The sequence below is a fragment of the Bubalus bubalis genome, chromosome 19, assembly GCF_019923935.1.
Source record: "Bubalus bubalis isolate 160015118507 breed Murrah chromosome 19, NDDB_SH_1, whole genome shotgun sequence".
NCBI classification, from domain to species: Eukaryota; Metazoa; Chordata; class Mammalia; order Artiodactyla; family Bovidae; genus Bubalus; species Bubalus bubalis.
Genome location: NC_059175.1, coordinates 13,230,048 through 13,247,253, shown reverse-complemented (window position 1 = coordinate 13,247,253; position 17,206 = coordinate 13,230,048). Strand labels below are relative to the sequence as shown.

The window sequence follows — 17,206 nt, the reverse complement described above, 5'->3', positions numbered from 1 at the left end:
CAAGAGAGAGAATGTGATTGTTCAAGTTCATTTGGTCAGGCCTCCCGAAGTATAGGTTTTGGGTTAGCTGGTGAAATGGGCCCTTGTGCCGTGTGACTAATCAGTTGTGTCTTAAAGCTTGCTAGGTCTGTTCGGGGTTTCACATAAGGGAACTGCTGAAAATATATAGGATGTCTTGGTAGCACATGTAAGAGGGTACTTAGTTACTTTGATTTTTTAAAATGACTTTCCAGAAGACTTTGAAACGAGCCTTGAAGAAAAGTGGAAGGGGAGTAAGAGCACATCATAGCCAACTGAGACAGCAGGCTCAAAGGCGGCTCTGTTGGCGCAGAATGCGTCCTGGGGACGGCAAGTGTTTTTATGCCTGGATTTTTAAAATGATGAGGCAAGAAAAGAAGGATGGCTCTGAGGAAATTGAAGCATGACATGAAGAAATTTAGGGTTTAGAAAGATTATTCTAACAGCTTTTGTGGAAGATTGTTAAATAAAGAGTTGCGATTGGAGGCAGTGTGATTGGTTAGTAATCCCAGTGAGAAATGATAAGGATTTGAATGAAGGCATTGATAATGAGAGTATTGAAAGAATTTGCTGTTTTGTCCCTCAGATGTGTCTGACTCTTTGCAACCCCATGGACTGCAGCACGACAGGCTTCCCTGTCCTTAACTATCTCCCAGAGTTTGCTCAGATTCATGTCTGTTGAGTCTGTGATTCCATCCAACCATCTCATCCTCTGTCACCCCCCTTTGCCTCCTGCCCTCTATCTTTCCCAGTGTCAGGGTCTTTTCCAATGAGTCGGCTCTTCGCATCAGGTGGCCAAAGGATTGGAACTTCAGCATCAGTCCTTCCAAAGAATATTCAGAGTTAATTTCTTTTGGGATTAACTGGTTTGATCTCCTTGCTGTCCAGAGGACTCTCAAGGGTCTTCTCCAGCACCACAGTTCGAAAGCATCAATTCTTCGGCGCTCAGCCTTCCTTGTGTTCCAACTCTCAAATCCGTACACAACTGCTGGAAAAAACCATAGTTTGGACTAGACGAATGTTTGTCGGCAAAGTGATGTCTCTGCTTTTTGATATGCTGTCTAGGTTTGTCATAGCTTTTCTTCCAGGAAGCAAGTGTCTTTTAATTTCATGGCTGCAGTCACTGTCCACAGTGATTTTGGAGTCCAAGAAAATAGTCTGTCACTGTTTCCATTGTGTCCCCATGTATTTGCCAGAAAGTGATGGGACTGGAAGCCATGATCATAGTTTTTGGAATGTTGAGTTTTAAGAATTAATGTGACAAATATTTGGGAGGCCATTTTCATAGGATATAAAGACCAATTGGATGAAAAAGAAGGAAGAAGGCTCAAGGATGGAAACAACCCATAAATCTCAGTAGTTTAATAAAAACAAGATCATTTCTTATACTAAATTGACGGGGTTGATGATGAAGCTGATGTATCAGCTACCCATCTCTTTGATGTTGCTGGTCACTGTGGCAGAGGGACAGAACAGAGCAATGACCCTTAAAGCTCCTGAATAGGAATACATTTCAGTTCTGCTCATATTTAATTGACCAAATTGCACAGCCATACCTAACTTCAAGGAAAAAAAGAAACAGAATTTTATTATGTAGCCAGAAGGAAATTTGGAAATATTTGGTGAACAGTACTAATGATGGTCACATTAGTAACTCCCAGATTTCTGACTTAGGTGATGTGGTAGTATCCTTAACTGAGATATGGATTAGGACAAAGTGCTGGATTGGTATAGAGGAAGGTGATGAATTTAAGAATAAGTTCAGTGGTGGACCCTGTGACCATCACCATGCAGTATTCCAGCAGGCACTTAGATACAGGAGTTTAGAGCTCTTAGAGAGGCCTGAATTGGTGATCTGGTAATACAGAGGTGAGTGAAGTCTGGACGCAGATGTATTTGTTGTTGCGGTTTAGTCGCTAAGTCACTTCTGACTCTTCTGTGACCTCATGGACTATAGTCCAGCATGTTCCTCTGCCCATGGGATTTCCCAGGCAAAAATACTGGAGTAGGTTGTCATTTCCTTCTCCAGGTATCTTCCCAGCCCAGGGATGCAACCCACATCTCTTGCTTTGGCAGGCAGGGTTTTTTCACTGCACCACCAGGGAAGCCCACAGATTGTTTATCTCATGACAAATACATACAGTGCTTCACTTATGTGTTGAGTAGGGGGAGGTTGAAAAGGACTGGCTTGAAGCTTGAATAGGATGGCTTTAGGCAGGAAAGATGGAGAAGGCAATGGCACCCCACTTCAGTGCTCTTGCCTGGCAAATGCCATGGACGGAGGAGCCTGGTAGGCTGCAGTCCATGGGGTCGCGAAGAGTCAGACACGACTGAGCGACTTCACTTTCACTTTTCATTTTCATGCATTGGAGAAGGAAATGGCAACCCACTCCAGTGTTCTTGCCTGGAGAATCCCAGGGACGGGGGAGCCTGGTAGGCTGCAGTCCATGGGGTCGCACAGAGTCGGACATGACTGAGCGACTTCACTTGCACGCATTGGAGAAGGAAATGGCAACTCACTCCAGTGTTCTTGCCTGGAGAATCCCAGGGACAGGGGAGTCTGGTGGGCTGCTGTCTCTGGGGTCGCACAGAGTTGGACACGACTGAAGCGACTTAAGCATTAGCAGCAGCAGCAGGCAGGGAAGAATTTAATTCAGTTGGGTGAAAAAGAGGTAGAGTTTTATTTTTATTGTAGCTGCTTTAATTAGCCTGATTAAGTTATGTTAATAATAATATATCAACATATAGTTTCAAGTTCTAAATGCAGATATATTTTATCTTAGTGTTTGGTTAATATCATAACTACATTTAGCCATTATCAAAGTGGATTTTTTGCTATGTTTAAGTTTTTAATTTTAAGAAGCAATGGATATTTATGAAATTACAAATAGTACATTAAAGTGGCTTTAAAATTCTTGAGTAACTGGGTGATTAAGGTTACATGAGATGTGGAATTAGATAATTAGACTTTAAATCTCATCTTTGCCTTTTACTAGGTCTAGATTGTGGTCAACTTCCTTGACCTGTTTTGTCAACTGAAGTAAATTACTATTATTGTCCAAGTCATATTTGGTATTTTTCAAATGATCTTACTTTTTTAGTGTGACAGATTGAATGTTTTCAAGGATTGTACATTTATGTTAAACATTAGCTGTATATCTAGGCTGTGCCTTTTTTCACTTGCTAAAGACAAGTACAGATTTTAATTGAACACAGTTATGGGTAGGTTGAGAAAATGATTCTTTATGAGGATATAGTGTATTTTGAACTCTAACATGATGGATTCATATTATCGAAAAATTGCTTTCATCTGTGCTGTGTCTGGCTTCTTTTTAATGTGGTCTTGCCTAGATTAAATCTAGTAGGACTTGTAAGAATCTATTCTCTTTTGCCTATAAAATATATAAATTTTGTTTGTAAAACTGTTTGGGAAACCACAGACTAGCTGCCTAGTCTGAAGTAGTCTGGTATATGCAAAATAACTTAATTTTAATTCCAGGTTTTCTGATTGTTTTTAGATGTTTGTGAAGTTTTTAATGATTTTAAATGTCAGGAATCATGTTAGGGAGGATTGGAAGTAGTTACAAAATTTGAAGTCTTGAGAGTTGGGGCTTTTTTTATGAAAGAGATTTTGCTGATTGATGTGGATGCACCAGTTAAACATCCTTGGGTTAAGTCAGCTATTTTCACATTTCACTGAAGTTAAGAATGTGTTAAGTTTCAGATTTTTAACAAACAGGGCTATAGGCCTGTCTAGATTTCTCTTTAGTCTTTGCAGCAAATCACCATCAAAAGACTTAAGTTCTGGTATTTCATGTCTTAGCAACAAAAATTCCTGTGTTGATTATGTAAAGATCTAAAAGACTGCGTTCTGGTATTTCATGCCTTAGCAGCAGAAATTCCTGTTTTGATTGTGTAAGATTATGTAAAGATCTAAAAAAGAAATGGTACATGAAAATGAAAAAACCAGCCTAATGTTTATTAGTCCAATTGTTTTTCTTTTTATCTTGCAGCAACGCACCTCTTGCTTTTTCTTCCAAAGTATGTTATGTTAAGTTTCGTGATCCATCAAGTGTTGGTGTGGCCCAGCATCTAACTAACACGGTTTTTATTGACAGAGCTCTGATAGTTGTTCCTTGTGCAGAAGGTTGGTATCTCATATGATTTTTTAAGTTATTTTAATCTCTGTCCTGTCCATTACTACCACTGGCTTTCCTAGAAATTGGCAAGTAGATATGGTATGTGTGTGTAAGAATGAAATTTGGAGATGGAAAGGATTTTACCTAATAATAAAATATATTAAAATGGTTACTTTATTATGTATATTTGAGATATTATAGCTAGACATTAAAATTTTTTTAAATTGCTTGCCTTCTTTGGTTTACTTTGCTTTGTTGTATTTAATTTGCAAGTTTAAAGCAAGCTTTCTGAAATTAAATTGGTAGAGGAAATTATTTAAAATGTGTAAATAAGTGATCCTTTGCCCTTGTGTATACAATATTAATGAAATTTCATAAATAAAAACAGTGTACACATTTTGCTAAGTGGGGGTTAGGTGGTAATTATGTTAAAGAAAAATATTCATATTTTAAGGTTTACAGTATCTTCTTAAGGTAACTTACCTTTTTAATGAAACCATTATTTCTTATTCACTGTAATTGTTTGCTGTGCAACTGAAATTTATTTTACTGACCTCTTTTGCTGGTGGGTTGGGGGGGTGGAGGTAGGGTTGGGGGTGGTGATGGCAATTAAAGAAAAACAATGGAAAACAATTTTCCAAAGCATCCATCAAGGAAATAGTTGTTTGAAGGGGTAACAAGGCCGAAGGCCTTATAGTAATTCATTAATTTATGACAACCTGCTTTAAGAGCTAATTATTATTAATGCTTATTTTTTTTAGTAACTTACGTTTACAGAGCCACTAACATATAATAGGCTGTGCTGAATTTGAAAGTTCTGGTGTGTAATTAACTTTTATTCAGAGCACTGATTGTAGCATATGTACATGGATTTTATAATTGGTTATTATAATTTAAATGTCTTTAAAATATATTTTCACTGGTGGCTTGTGGTAACTGTTTTACAACATAAAATTTTTACCTGAAACAGTCTAATGAGTTTTCATATGTAATGTTTTAAAGCCATTTTTAGAAACCAGGCTAACATTAAAGTAGTGCATAGGAAACAGTTTGCTGCACTTTCAGGGTTTTTTGCATATTTCAGAATGCCTGTTCTGGGATGTCAGAAACATTACAGTCAGATACAGTGATGTTCTTTTTGAAGTCCCAGAACAGGACCTTCTGGAGTTTTTCAGATAAATTTCAAAGTGTTTTTCCCATGCCTGGGTATTAGAGTGGGGTAGGGAGAATAAAAATGAACTGAAGTTAATTATTTGCTTAAATCTATTCTTAACTACTAATCTGTAAGCGTACAACGACCCTACAATTGGAGAACAAGGTGAGAAAAGAGCTGGTAATGGTTTAGTTTGCATACCAAGTTCATACCAATTTCATACCAAGTAAACTGCATGGGAAAAAAATAAGTAGAAGGTGTATTAATGGGAATATTAATTGTATCAAAAAATTATGCCACCGGCAGCACAGATCTTGTGTGATTTTTAGCTTATTATTGAACTGGAAGGAAGAATTTTGTTGGTGTGGCTCTGCTGGAACCTTGCTGTATTCCCATAGGATTTTTCAAATATTTGAAAAGTGACCATTGTTTGTTATAAATCTTCAAGATTATGGGCATATAGAGGTTCCTTTTTTTATCTGTTTTACTTGATAGAATTAACTGCATATTTATTGTAATGACTTGAATATTTTTAGTATTAACATTTTGAGACAAAATTTCGCTATTTTTGAACATGAAAATTCATATTTTTATTCCAGTTTAGTTCTATTTTAGAACACTAACCTATAAAATAATTGATACTGGAAAAACATTCAGATACACATTTTTCATTGAACTAGTACAACAGAGATGAATTCATAGAACCTGAAGAATGTCACAGTGAGCTACCGAAAGATCTGATCATGCACTGCAAGCAGAGTAATAATGTATTGTGTTAAAGATAGGGAAGTAAATTTGAAGTAAATCAAAGGAAAGAGTTCCAGTGGAGTAAGTTCTGTAAGAGCTGTACTGCTGTTCTGTAAGCAGTCTTCTATTTACTTCACTGAGTGTATTCTTTCCTTGATGTTATAGAAACAGCATTATGAAAGAAGTGAAAGAACCATAGCAAAAAGTTGTAAGACTTTTTTTTCAGTTTCTTTCAATTTGCTGTTTTTTTTGTTTGTTTTTCATTTAGACAGTAGTATTGTGAGAAGATCCTAAGCTGTTTAAGTAAGGTTGGATGTGTAATAGTTTCACACATATTAAGCATTAGCTATTGTTAATAAAACATGCCACTTCAAAATAAAATGTTTTACTTTCATTATACTCGTCCAGGTATGACCTCTTTTTGTTGTTGCGTGCATCTCAGATTTCTTTTTATAAATGTTAACACTTAGAAAAAGATAAGGTCAAAGATAGGGTGTCAACCTAATCATCAGTCATAAGTTTATGTCCACATTTTCTGGTAGATGGATTTTGACTATTAATTTGGTTTTGTATGTTTTCTCTATGTGATATTTGTGCATTATTAGATGACTAGACTGGCCAAGGCAGACCTGTTACACTTGCCTGAGTTAGGCATTGTTTGCCATGCCACTAAACCTGCCGTCAAGTGAAACCTTCATTGGGGAAATGAGATCGGAGTCTGAACCGCAGAAGATGGACGCCCTGTCTCTGTTTTTTATTGTTTTACTTTAATTTCATTTCTTTTTCTTTATTTTGTCCCTTTTTTTTTGTTTTGTTTTGTTTTGTTTTGTTAAATCTCTTTCACTTTAACTTGTGAGCTGGTTTTCCAGTTCTTTGTAAATGGTATTCCATTAAGAGTTCATAACATTGCATTGCAAATTATATTGGGAGATGATTAGTAGAACTCATCCTCAACATAAAATAAGTTTTCACAGTAAATTAGTATACAGTTTCATGAAGCTCAGTGCTAGTTTCAGTTGGTGTTTATAAACTGATTGGGTACATTTTGTTCCCGAAACACTAAAACAGTGGTGAGATTCTTATTTAGGAGCACATTTTTGATCTCAGTGTAACATTTTTTGCAGTTTTCTGACAAGTCTGCAACTCTCATAAAGACCAACTAATAACTTTGAATTTTCATCCTTCTCCCTTAGAATTTTAGGCATACACAATCATCAAGGAAAATAAGTAAATTTCTTATAACATTCTGAGGGTAGAGAACAAGAAGAGACTTTTCACTTTTATGATAGTTATTTATTGTAGAAAATAGCATTGATTTAAAAACAAAACACTTTTAGTTGCCTATGTGGGGAATGAATACTTGAGAAACTGTTGAATATTTACTTGCGTGTGTATTTCTTTGCTTGAATTTTTGGTTGAAAAATGTTCAGAGATTACTTGTTTCTAAATAGATTCTGAGATTAGGATGCATGAGAGACACTCACTGTTTTCCTCTCAGTTGTCTTTGATGAGTACAGTTCGGGAAAAATGCTAAGTACTTAATTTGCTTTATGCTTTTATACATTCTGATAATATTTGGAGGATAAATTTGGTAGAATTTTATCTTGGAAATTAAGCAGTGGGACTTTTAGATTATCTTTAATGGTAATAAGAATAATAAATATTGTGCTTTTAGTTAGACTTAATACTTATAATAGTTCATTATGTTGTGAGAGGCAGTGAGAGTCAGATATCCTACTGACAACTATTTTTAAGCCAAAAGCGAATGACTTTAAATAATCAACTTTTGGCCTAGGTTAAATACCCTTTTTGTTGGTATAGTCTTCCTGCACTGTTTTGTTTGTATAGTTTTGCTTATTTAATCAACAGGTAATCTTAAATTGAGACATTACTAAATTGGAATTTTTTTAGGTGCATGAATTAGGGTAGTAGAGCATAGGATTTGTACCTTAGGACCTCAGTTGATTTATCAAGATGTGTTCAGGTTTTACAAATATTTAAAAAAGAAAGAATACTTATTTTCACAAGATACAAGAGGTTGGATACCAATGTAAATAGTATAGTATATATGTGAATATACAGATACATGTCTTAATGCTAGTAACTAATAAATACAAAATAAATTATTATTTGATGTCTTCAAGTAAGATCCTCCCACCTTTTAATCTTTATGCATGTTAAAATCTGTGCTTATGCAGAATTTACTGAAATAATAAAATGACTTTGTTTTTGAAATTAGTAAATTAAGGTTATATAGACTTAGAATACATAGACATTTGCTAAAGCTAAGAAAGTGTAATTTTTCTATTCCTGTGAATAAGGTATAACCACTATTTAAAGCAAATTTTAAAATTCACCTTGAATTCCATCCACATTTAGAAGTGCATTCAATAAGTTTTTTTAGAGATTTATCCCTGCACATCTGGTTGTATTAAGTAGAATTTTACCACTGAAACCCAGCATTGTGCTTTCTTGAAAATTTACTCCATATGCTAGTTGCAATTTGATGTGACTTTGTACAGTGTTTTAAATTACTTTGAAGAATTCATAATAGAAATATTTGGTCAAATAACACATAATTATATATGAGTAGTTCTTCTGAAATTGCTACGTAGAGTCAATTTTTCTTAGAAATTTTCTTTTTCAAAGAGTTAAGAAAAAGCGGAAAAAAATGTGTGAAAGTCATAGTCTTTATCAAAACTGGTTGATTAGAATTCAGTAATTAAATGTGGCAAATTGATGGACTTAATTCAGAGTAAATTTTCATTTTTTTACTTGTAGGGATTTCTTCGTAGTGTCTAGGATTATTTTAATGTTACTGTTATTATTATTAGGCACTTAAGCTGCTTATTATAAGGAAGGCATTTAGGCATTAACCACCCCTCTTCAGATAAGTATACATAAATTGGTTGTAAAAGTCAGTAATTTAAGAAGTTTCCTGAGACTCAGGAAAGTTTTTTTAGTTATTTTCAAAAATGATAGTTTCCCAAGACAAATATATTCTTTGGAACTGGATTCTTTTGGTCATCTCTGACATTGTTGGTGAGATGCCTTGTTAACTGAATGGGTGTAGGCTTCCTTTTCAATTGAAGCTGGTTACGTGCAGTAGCTTTTGTTCTTTTCTGTCTACTTGAAATTAAATGGAATCTATTGGAAGATTATCAAAATTGTTTGCATCACAAGTAGGTAGTTTAAATTAACAGGATAGGGACACTCGGGAATAAATTTCAATTCGCACATATTTGTTTTTTTCTTTTTCTTTTTTTTGACTAATTTGGTTATTTGCCATTTCTGGGGATTAAACTTTAAAAAATGTTCTTCTTTTCTGTATCTGATGTTCTGTGTGCTATTAGTGATGCAGCCAACACGAACGGTTGTCATGTGTAACACAACTTTCGATCACCGCGAAAACACCGTCCTGGAAAAGCGTCCATGCTTGATATCGTTTGGTTCATGAACATTAAGTTTCCAGTACAGGTGACCCATAGCTCAAAGTGTTAAATAATTGTCTACATTATTCAATTTTTAAAATAATATTCCATTAATGAGATTGTTAGTCTTTGAAATTTTGCTCACTTTTATTTTTCCTAGTAGAGCAGGGTAAAAGGAAAGACTTAAGTTCTTATTTATTTCTTTATATGGATCTGATAGATTCATTTATTATTATTATTTTTTAAGTGCAAGGGTAATTGTAAAATCATAGTGTAAAGTTGTGTGGTGTTTCTGCTTTCTGTAATGTTTGGAACTTGCCTCTGCAGGTAAAATCCCAGAGGAAGCCAAAGCCCTCTCTTTATTGGCTCCTGCTCCAACCATGACAAGTCTGATGCCCGGTGCAGGCTTGCTTCCCATACCGACTCCAAATCCCTTAACTACAGTAAGTATGAGATGAGACACCCTCTTCTTAAAGGGGTAAACATTTAACTGTGTAATCGGCTAAATAAAGAGCTTAGAAAATTCTTTTTTTTTTTTGTAAAGAGCTTAGAAAACTATTTCTATTTTATTTTTATTAATTTATTTTTTGGTTGCGTCACCCAGCATGTGGCGTCTTAGTTCCCCAACCAGGGGCTGAACCTGCACTCCCTGCATTGGGAGCGCAGAGTCTTAACCACTGGACCACCAGGCAAGTCACTATTTCTTTTTTATTTATTTTTAATTTTTTTTAAATTTCTTTTTTAAATACAGTTTTTTTAATGGAGAGGATTTGATTGAAATGTCTGCCTAATTTTTTCCTCGTCACTGACCTGAAATGCCTTTTGGAATTGCTTATGAAGTAATTGGGGATTCATTTAAATTTGAGAACTGAAGTTTATTATTCATTAGTAAATCAGTTACTGAAACCCAGCATTGTAGATAGCATGAGGAATTGGAGAGTCTAGGTACCTGTATTTCCCAGTTCAGGAGGACTAAATTCATTTGAAAAATATGAAATAATTTACTACCTTGGTAATAGGGAAAAAACATCTCAGAGAAGCTTTTGTCTGATACTGAGAAAATGTAACATGGTAAAAATAGTTTCTCGTTAACTAAGTGTAATTTAATGCCTCCTCTGTGATTTCCAAGCGGTGTTAAAAAAAAGACGTGCTGTTACTGAGTTCTTGGTATATATAAAAGATTCTGGCCATTTTAAAAGAGTCATTTTTCTGCAAAAATAAACCCAAGAGAAAATGCAAAACTCACTTTAATTGAAAGTTGTATTTAGCTTTGTGGTACTGGGTTATTAAGGAGTGAATCAGTAAACTTTATGATTATAGTTACTTAATTTATCCAAGTTTTAGAAGTGATTTTTGAAACTGAAGTGCAAGATTTTAGGATTTTTACATGCCATTGTTCTACTGGAGACCTGTATTATGATCCATGGGGGGAAAGTGTCTTTTACTTTAACATCTGATCATTTGAATTGGACTTTTTAGAAATTTGAGTTTGGGTATGTTTTGGCATTTTTAAGATTAATTTCTGAATCACTGTCTTTTTTTCCCCCCTCCTCAGAAAATACTCTTGCTATTTTGAATATTTTTAGGTTTATTTATCAACAGTATAACGTCTTTATTATTTAATTTGTTGCTTTGACAAGAAATGATTCCTTTTAATTTAGCTGTAGATATCTATTATTATATAACTTACTTCATGAAGTTATAAAACATGGGAAAGGTGGCCCATTGTGATTTGGCTCCTGGCTACTTCTCTGACCTTTTTTCCCTACTTGTTTCCCCTCTACTTCAGTCATATTGACCTTGTTTTTTGGATATACCAAATATATTTCTGCCTTGGAATATTTATTTATTCTCTGCCTAGAACATTTCTTTTCTAGACATTAAAAAGATTCACTCTTTGATAAGAGTGAATGAAACCTTTCATAAGGTTTCTACTTAATAGGGAGATTAAGTTTATGTAATCTTCAGGGAGGTTGAGGTTTTGTATTGGGTTTTATATTCAGAAGGCAAAAGTTTTATATTGGGAGTCCAGATCATCTTTATCCTCTCAAAGACTGAAAGGGCACTCTTAAGTATTGGGTTGACCAAATAGTTTGTGTGGGTTTTTTATAACATCTTATGGAAAAACCTGAACAAACTTTTTGGCTAACCCAATATTTAGGTTGTTTGGACAAGGGCCAGAATAGAGACAGAGCAGCCATATCCAGTAGATCTTTCTGCTGTGATGGAAATGTCTGAATCTCTACTATGTAGTATAGAAACCATTAGCAGCGTGTGGCTATTGAGCACTTGAAATTTGGTGTGACTGAGGCACTGAATTTTAATTAAAATTCAGATAGCTCTATGTAATTGATGGTTACCATGTCAAATGGCACAAGTGTTGAAGAATGGTATAGTGCAAAGAAGACAGAGACAAAAAAGTTTTCTGAAGAAAAAAAGACTGAATGGTCTTTACATTTGAGAAACAAAGGGCTTGAGTTAGATGATTTGGAAAATCCCATTCCAGATCTATAATTATATGTCCCAGTGGAGAAATTTCTAAGTCAAAGGATGGACTGCTAGGAATACCTGGAAAAGTCTGTTTTAAATCCATGCAGAACTAACAAGACTCATACTTGTGATTTAGCTTAGTTTATATAATAATTCTTTTGCACAGTAGGAAAAAATTGAAGGTGTGACCCTCAATCATCTGAATGTTAGACTATCAGAGATGAGATAGGAGAAAAAGGAGTGTCATTAGAGGCAACATGTGGAGAGAGGCTAGATCATTCATGCGTTTTGAACTAAAGATGTTTTCTACAATGTTATGATAACTTGAAATGATGATAGCAACAAATCTAAGGTCTGTTAGCAGCAAGATACCACAGATTACGTTAATAAAAACTATGAAGGAAAAAACAGTGATGCAGTAGAGAGGAAATGTGGCTCTCCATAAGGTCAGGGAAAACTTGGAGAGGATGACTGACCTGATGGTTGAAGAGTTCAGCCAGCAGAAGCTCGGGGAGGAGCTTTTTAGGGTAGATGGAATGCCAGGTAAAAAGCCCTAAGTGAGAAAACTTGTGTGTTCAAGGTACAGAATGGTTTGGTGGCAGGGTAGGAGTTGAAGGAGGTAGGGTAGTAGTTGTTTTGAGATTAGAGGGGCAGGTAAGGGCACTGCTTATGTAAGGCTCTTTAGGCCGCAGAAAGAAGTTTGAATTTTATTCTAAAGGGTTTTAAGCAGAGATAAAACTTGATTTGATGTTTTAAAAAGATCACACACGAGTTGCTACGACAAGCATAAGTGATACTGATTTCATAAACTAGTAGTTTTGCCTTTAGAAAGCATTGTTAAAATTTTAGTAGTTTTGCAACAGTATAACAATATATAGTTGGTTAACTTAATTGACTTAAATTGCACAGGTGAAAATGAAAGTAGCGTGTTTTTGTTTCTTAAAAAGTCTTCTCATGATTCTGTAGAATGTTTCATTTTCAGATTCTTAGATCTATCTTTTTAAGTTTAAATTCACACTAAAGCATGTTTCTTAATGTTTAAACTAAAAACTACTGCAAATAGGTAAGAATTGACAGGGTTTCCAGTTCAAGATGGCAGAGTAAAAGAACATGCACTCATCTGCACAAGCACCAAAATCGCAACTAGCTATTGGACAACCATCCACTGGAGGACGCTGGAACCCACCAAAAAAAGATACTCCACGTCCAAAGACAGGAAGCCACAATGAGATGGTAGGAGGGGCACAATGACGATAAATCCCATACCCACCAGGTGGGCAGCCCACAAACTGGAGAAGAGTAATAGCAAAGAAGTTCTCCCACTGTTGTGAAGGTTCTGAGTCCCACATCAGGCTTCCCAGCTAGGGGATCCAACAGAGGGACTAGGATTCCCCAGGGAATCTGACTTTGAAGGCCAGTGGGATTTGATTATGGGACTTCACAGGACTGGGGGAAACAGAGACTCCACTCTTAGCAGAAACAAAATCTTGTGTATGCCAAGACCCAGTGGCACGGAGCAGTGACCCCACAGGAGACTAACCAGATCTACCTGCTAGTGTTGGAGGGTCTGCTGTGGTGGTGTGGATTGGCAGTGGCTTGCCGTGGAGATGGGGACACAGGCAGCAGCAGTCCTGGAAAGGGCCCTTTGGTGTAAGTCCTCTTGGGCGTCATGATTAACCCAACCATAGAGCCCATGTTTGGCTGGGTCATCTCAGGCCAAACAACAAACAGAGAAGGAGCGCAAACACCCCCATTGGCAGGTAATTGGATTAAAATTGTACTGAGCATGACCCTGCCCACCAGAGCAAGTCCCTGTTTTTCCTGCCACCGGTCCTTCCCATCAGGAAGCTTATACAAGCCTCTTAGTCTCATCTACCAGAGGGCAGACAGAAGAAGCAAGAACACAATACCTCAGTGGCTAGAACCAAAACCACACCATAGAAAGTTAACCAGGATGAAAAAGCAGAGGGTTTTGTCTCACATGAATGGACAGTGTAAAACTCCAGAAAAACAAGCAAATGAAGTGGAGATAGGCAGCCTTCCAGAAAAAGAATTCAGAATAATGATAGTGAAGATGATCCAGGATCTTGGATAAAGAATGGAAGAAAAGATTGAGAAGATGCAAGAAATGTTTCCCAAGAAACTAGAAGAACTAAAGTACACACTGAGAGGAACAATACACTAGAGGGAATTAATAGGATAGCTGATGCAGAAGAATGGATAAGTGACCTGAAAGACAGAATAGTGGAAATCACTGCCACAGAACAGAATATAGAAAAACAAATGAAAATAAATGGAGACAACCTAGGAGACCTCTGGGACAACATTAAATGCACCAACATTCTCATTATAGGGGTCCCAGAAGAAGAAAGAAAGAAAGGACCTGAGAAAATATTTGAAGAAATAATAGCTGAAAAGTTCCCTAAGATGGGAAAAGTTCCCAAGTCCAGGAAGCAGAAAGAGTCTCAGGCAGGATAAACCCAAGGAGGAACACACTGAAACACATAGTAATCGAAATGATGAAAATTAAAAACAAAGATAAAATAGTAAAAGAAAGGAAAAGTGACAAATAAGATAAAATGGAACTCCCATAAGTTATCAGCTAATTTCTCAATAGAAACCTCTACAAGCCAGAAGGGAATGGTGTGATACATTTAAAGTGATGAAAGGGAAGAACCTATAACCAAGAATAGTTTACTTAGCAAGACTCTTGTTCAGATTTGATGGAGAAATGAAAAGCTTTCCAGACAAGCAGAAGTTAAGAGAATTCAGCACCACCAAACCAGCTTTACAACAAATACTAAAGGAAATTCTCTAGGCAGGAAACACAAGAGAAAGAAAAGACCTACTAGAATAAACTCAAAACAGTTAAGAAAATGCTAAAAAAAAAAATGGTAATAGGATCACTGTTGTTCACTTGCCCAGTCCTGTCCGACTCTTTGTGACCCTGTGGACTTCAGCACGCCTGGCCTCCCTGTCCCTCACCATCTCCCAGAGTTTGCCCGAGTTCATGTTCGTTGCATCGGTGATGCCATCCTGCCATCTCATCCTCAGACACCCTCTTCTTCCGCCCTTGATCTTTCCCAGCATCAGGGACTTTTCCAGTGAGTCGTCTGTGTGTGTCAGATGACCAAAATACTGTAGCTTCAGCTTCAGCATGGAGGAGGGAATGACAAGCCACCCAGTATACTTGCCATGAGAACGTCATGAACTGTGTAAAAGGCCAAATAGGATCATACATAGTGATAATTACTTTACATGTAAATGGATTAAATGCACCAACCGAAAGACAGACTGGCTGGACAGATGAGAACATGTGCACGTACACACTTCCACTTAGCACATCACTCTACTTAATCCCCCAAGTTGTATGTAATTATTTTATATTGTTAGGTTAATCATGCTTCCCTTATGGCTTGCAGTTGTAATTATCTTTTACTTTTTGTCTGGCTATTGATTGTGAAAACTGATCTTTGACTATTGTGACTATGTAACTATTATTCAGTTAATACCATTGTATCATGATTGGTCAACAGAAAAGAATAGAATTCTCAATTACTAAAACTACCATTTAATAGAAAAAAAATAGTAAGAATTCACTGTTTGTTTTTAATGTTAAATTTAGAATTAAAATACCCAGATAGTTAAGAAATACATTGTACTTCTTGTTAAATTGAAAACCACTGTGACCTTACTCTGATTAATTCAGATGTATACCTGGCTTAAATTAGGAGTCCCTAGTCTCTTCCCAGTCTTACTGAATTGATCAGTATTCTTCAAGATGAGAGGCTGGTAATGTTTCTTTGTTTGCTTGTTTTGTTTTTTAAATTAACTTTTATTGGAGTGTTGTTTCTTTATAATGTGTTTCTACTGAACAGTAAAATGAACCAGCTATATGTATACATTATCCCCTCTTTGGATTTCTTGATAATGGTAATTTTTGACACTAACAGAAAATACCTGCTATGTTTATTTTTTATAGCTGGGCGTTTCCCTTAGCAGTTTGGGAGCTATACCAGCAGCAGCCCTAGACCCCAACATTGCAACCCTTGGAGAGATACCACAGCCACCACTGATGGGGAATGTGGATCCTTCTAAAATTGATGAAATTAGGAGAACAGTCTATGTTGGCAATTTGAATTCCCAGGTAACTAATAGAAGAAGAAATCGAGTGTTGGGACCTTTTATCTTTTTCCCTTTCTTAAAAATCGTATCAGTTGGTAAAGTAATATTTACCAGATTTTTTTTTTTTTTAAGAAGAATATACTTTATTAAAACTGTTACTTTGTTTCTTCAGACAACCACAGCTGATCAGCTACTTGAATTTTTTAAACAAGTTGGAGAAGTGAAGTTTGTTCGGATGGCAGGTGATGAGACTCAGCCAACTCGGTTTGCTTTTGTGGAATTTGCAGACCAAAATTCTGTACCAAGGGCCCTTGCTTTTAATGGAGTTATGTTTGGAGACAGGCCACTGAAGTAAGAAACACTAAACAAAGAAATTTTAATGATTTTGAAAAATTTTTAAGTGTTTTTTATGTAATTAAGTTTTTTTTTTTTCTTTTTAATAGTAATTGGCAATTTGTGGAAAGGAAGACTGTGTTAAGTATAAATGAAACACATGAGATATTTACCATTTTAGCTTTTAAAGTCACATTTGAAGACATGTTACTTTCTAGTTTATAAGATCTAGTTTAATACTAGCATATTTATACCATACATATTGATTGTAGCTCTTTTTCCATAGGCTTTAACAAGTCAGGTTAGTTTTGCATTATTATGATAGACTAATGGGCAGTCTAACATATGCATTGAATTTACAGTAATATAGAAATAGAATTTTGATAAATCCAGAATCTCAGAAATGTTTAAAAATTAAACATTTTAAGGCTTGCTTGCATTCTTATTTGCAAAGTGAAAAATTGATAGAGCCTTTTAGATACTCAAGACCAGAAATTCTATTTCATGTAGATTATTGAGGTGACAGTTTTATTTGAATTCTGTAGATAATGATCTAAACTATGCAGTTTGGTCAGGAGTCTGCTATTAGAGGATAAGAAATGATGTTCTTAGTGAATGCTTGTTTTTTCACCATGCTAAAGTGAGACATACCAAATTCATTGATGTGCCTCAGAGAAACCACTCTTAGCCATGAAGGGAGAGTTTTTTATAATCTAAGAATAGAAATGACTCATTTTAATACTGGTGTTACCATTTTAATTTATTTTAAT

General features: G+C 35.7%; 1 protein-coding gene across 6 annotated transcripts in view; it reads left to right on the top strand.

The window, feature by feature from the left end:
* SREK1 (splicing regulatory glutamic acid and lysine rich protein 1) overlaps positions 1–17,206 on the top strand; it is a 45,015-nt gene that overhangs the window by 6,799 nt on the left and 21,010 nt on the right. For 3 of the 6 annotated variants that reach the window (XM_006061724.4, XM_006061723.4, XM_006061726.4), the window contains exons 2-5: positions 4,032–4,165; positions 9,816–9,931; positions 15,961–16,125; positions 16,276–16,454. In XM_006061724.4, the coding sequence (XP_006061786.1) occupies positions 4,032–4,165; positions 9,816–9,931; positions 15,961–16,125; positions 16,276–16,454 (594 nt within the window). Of the gene's footprint in view, positions 1–4,031; positions 4,166–6,662; positions 9,535–9,815; positions 9,932–15,960; positions 16,126–16,275; positions 16,455–16,688 lie in introns of those variants that run through there. The other 3 variants (XM_025270452.3, XM_025270451.3, XM_025270453.3) reach the window with 3 other exon arrangements.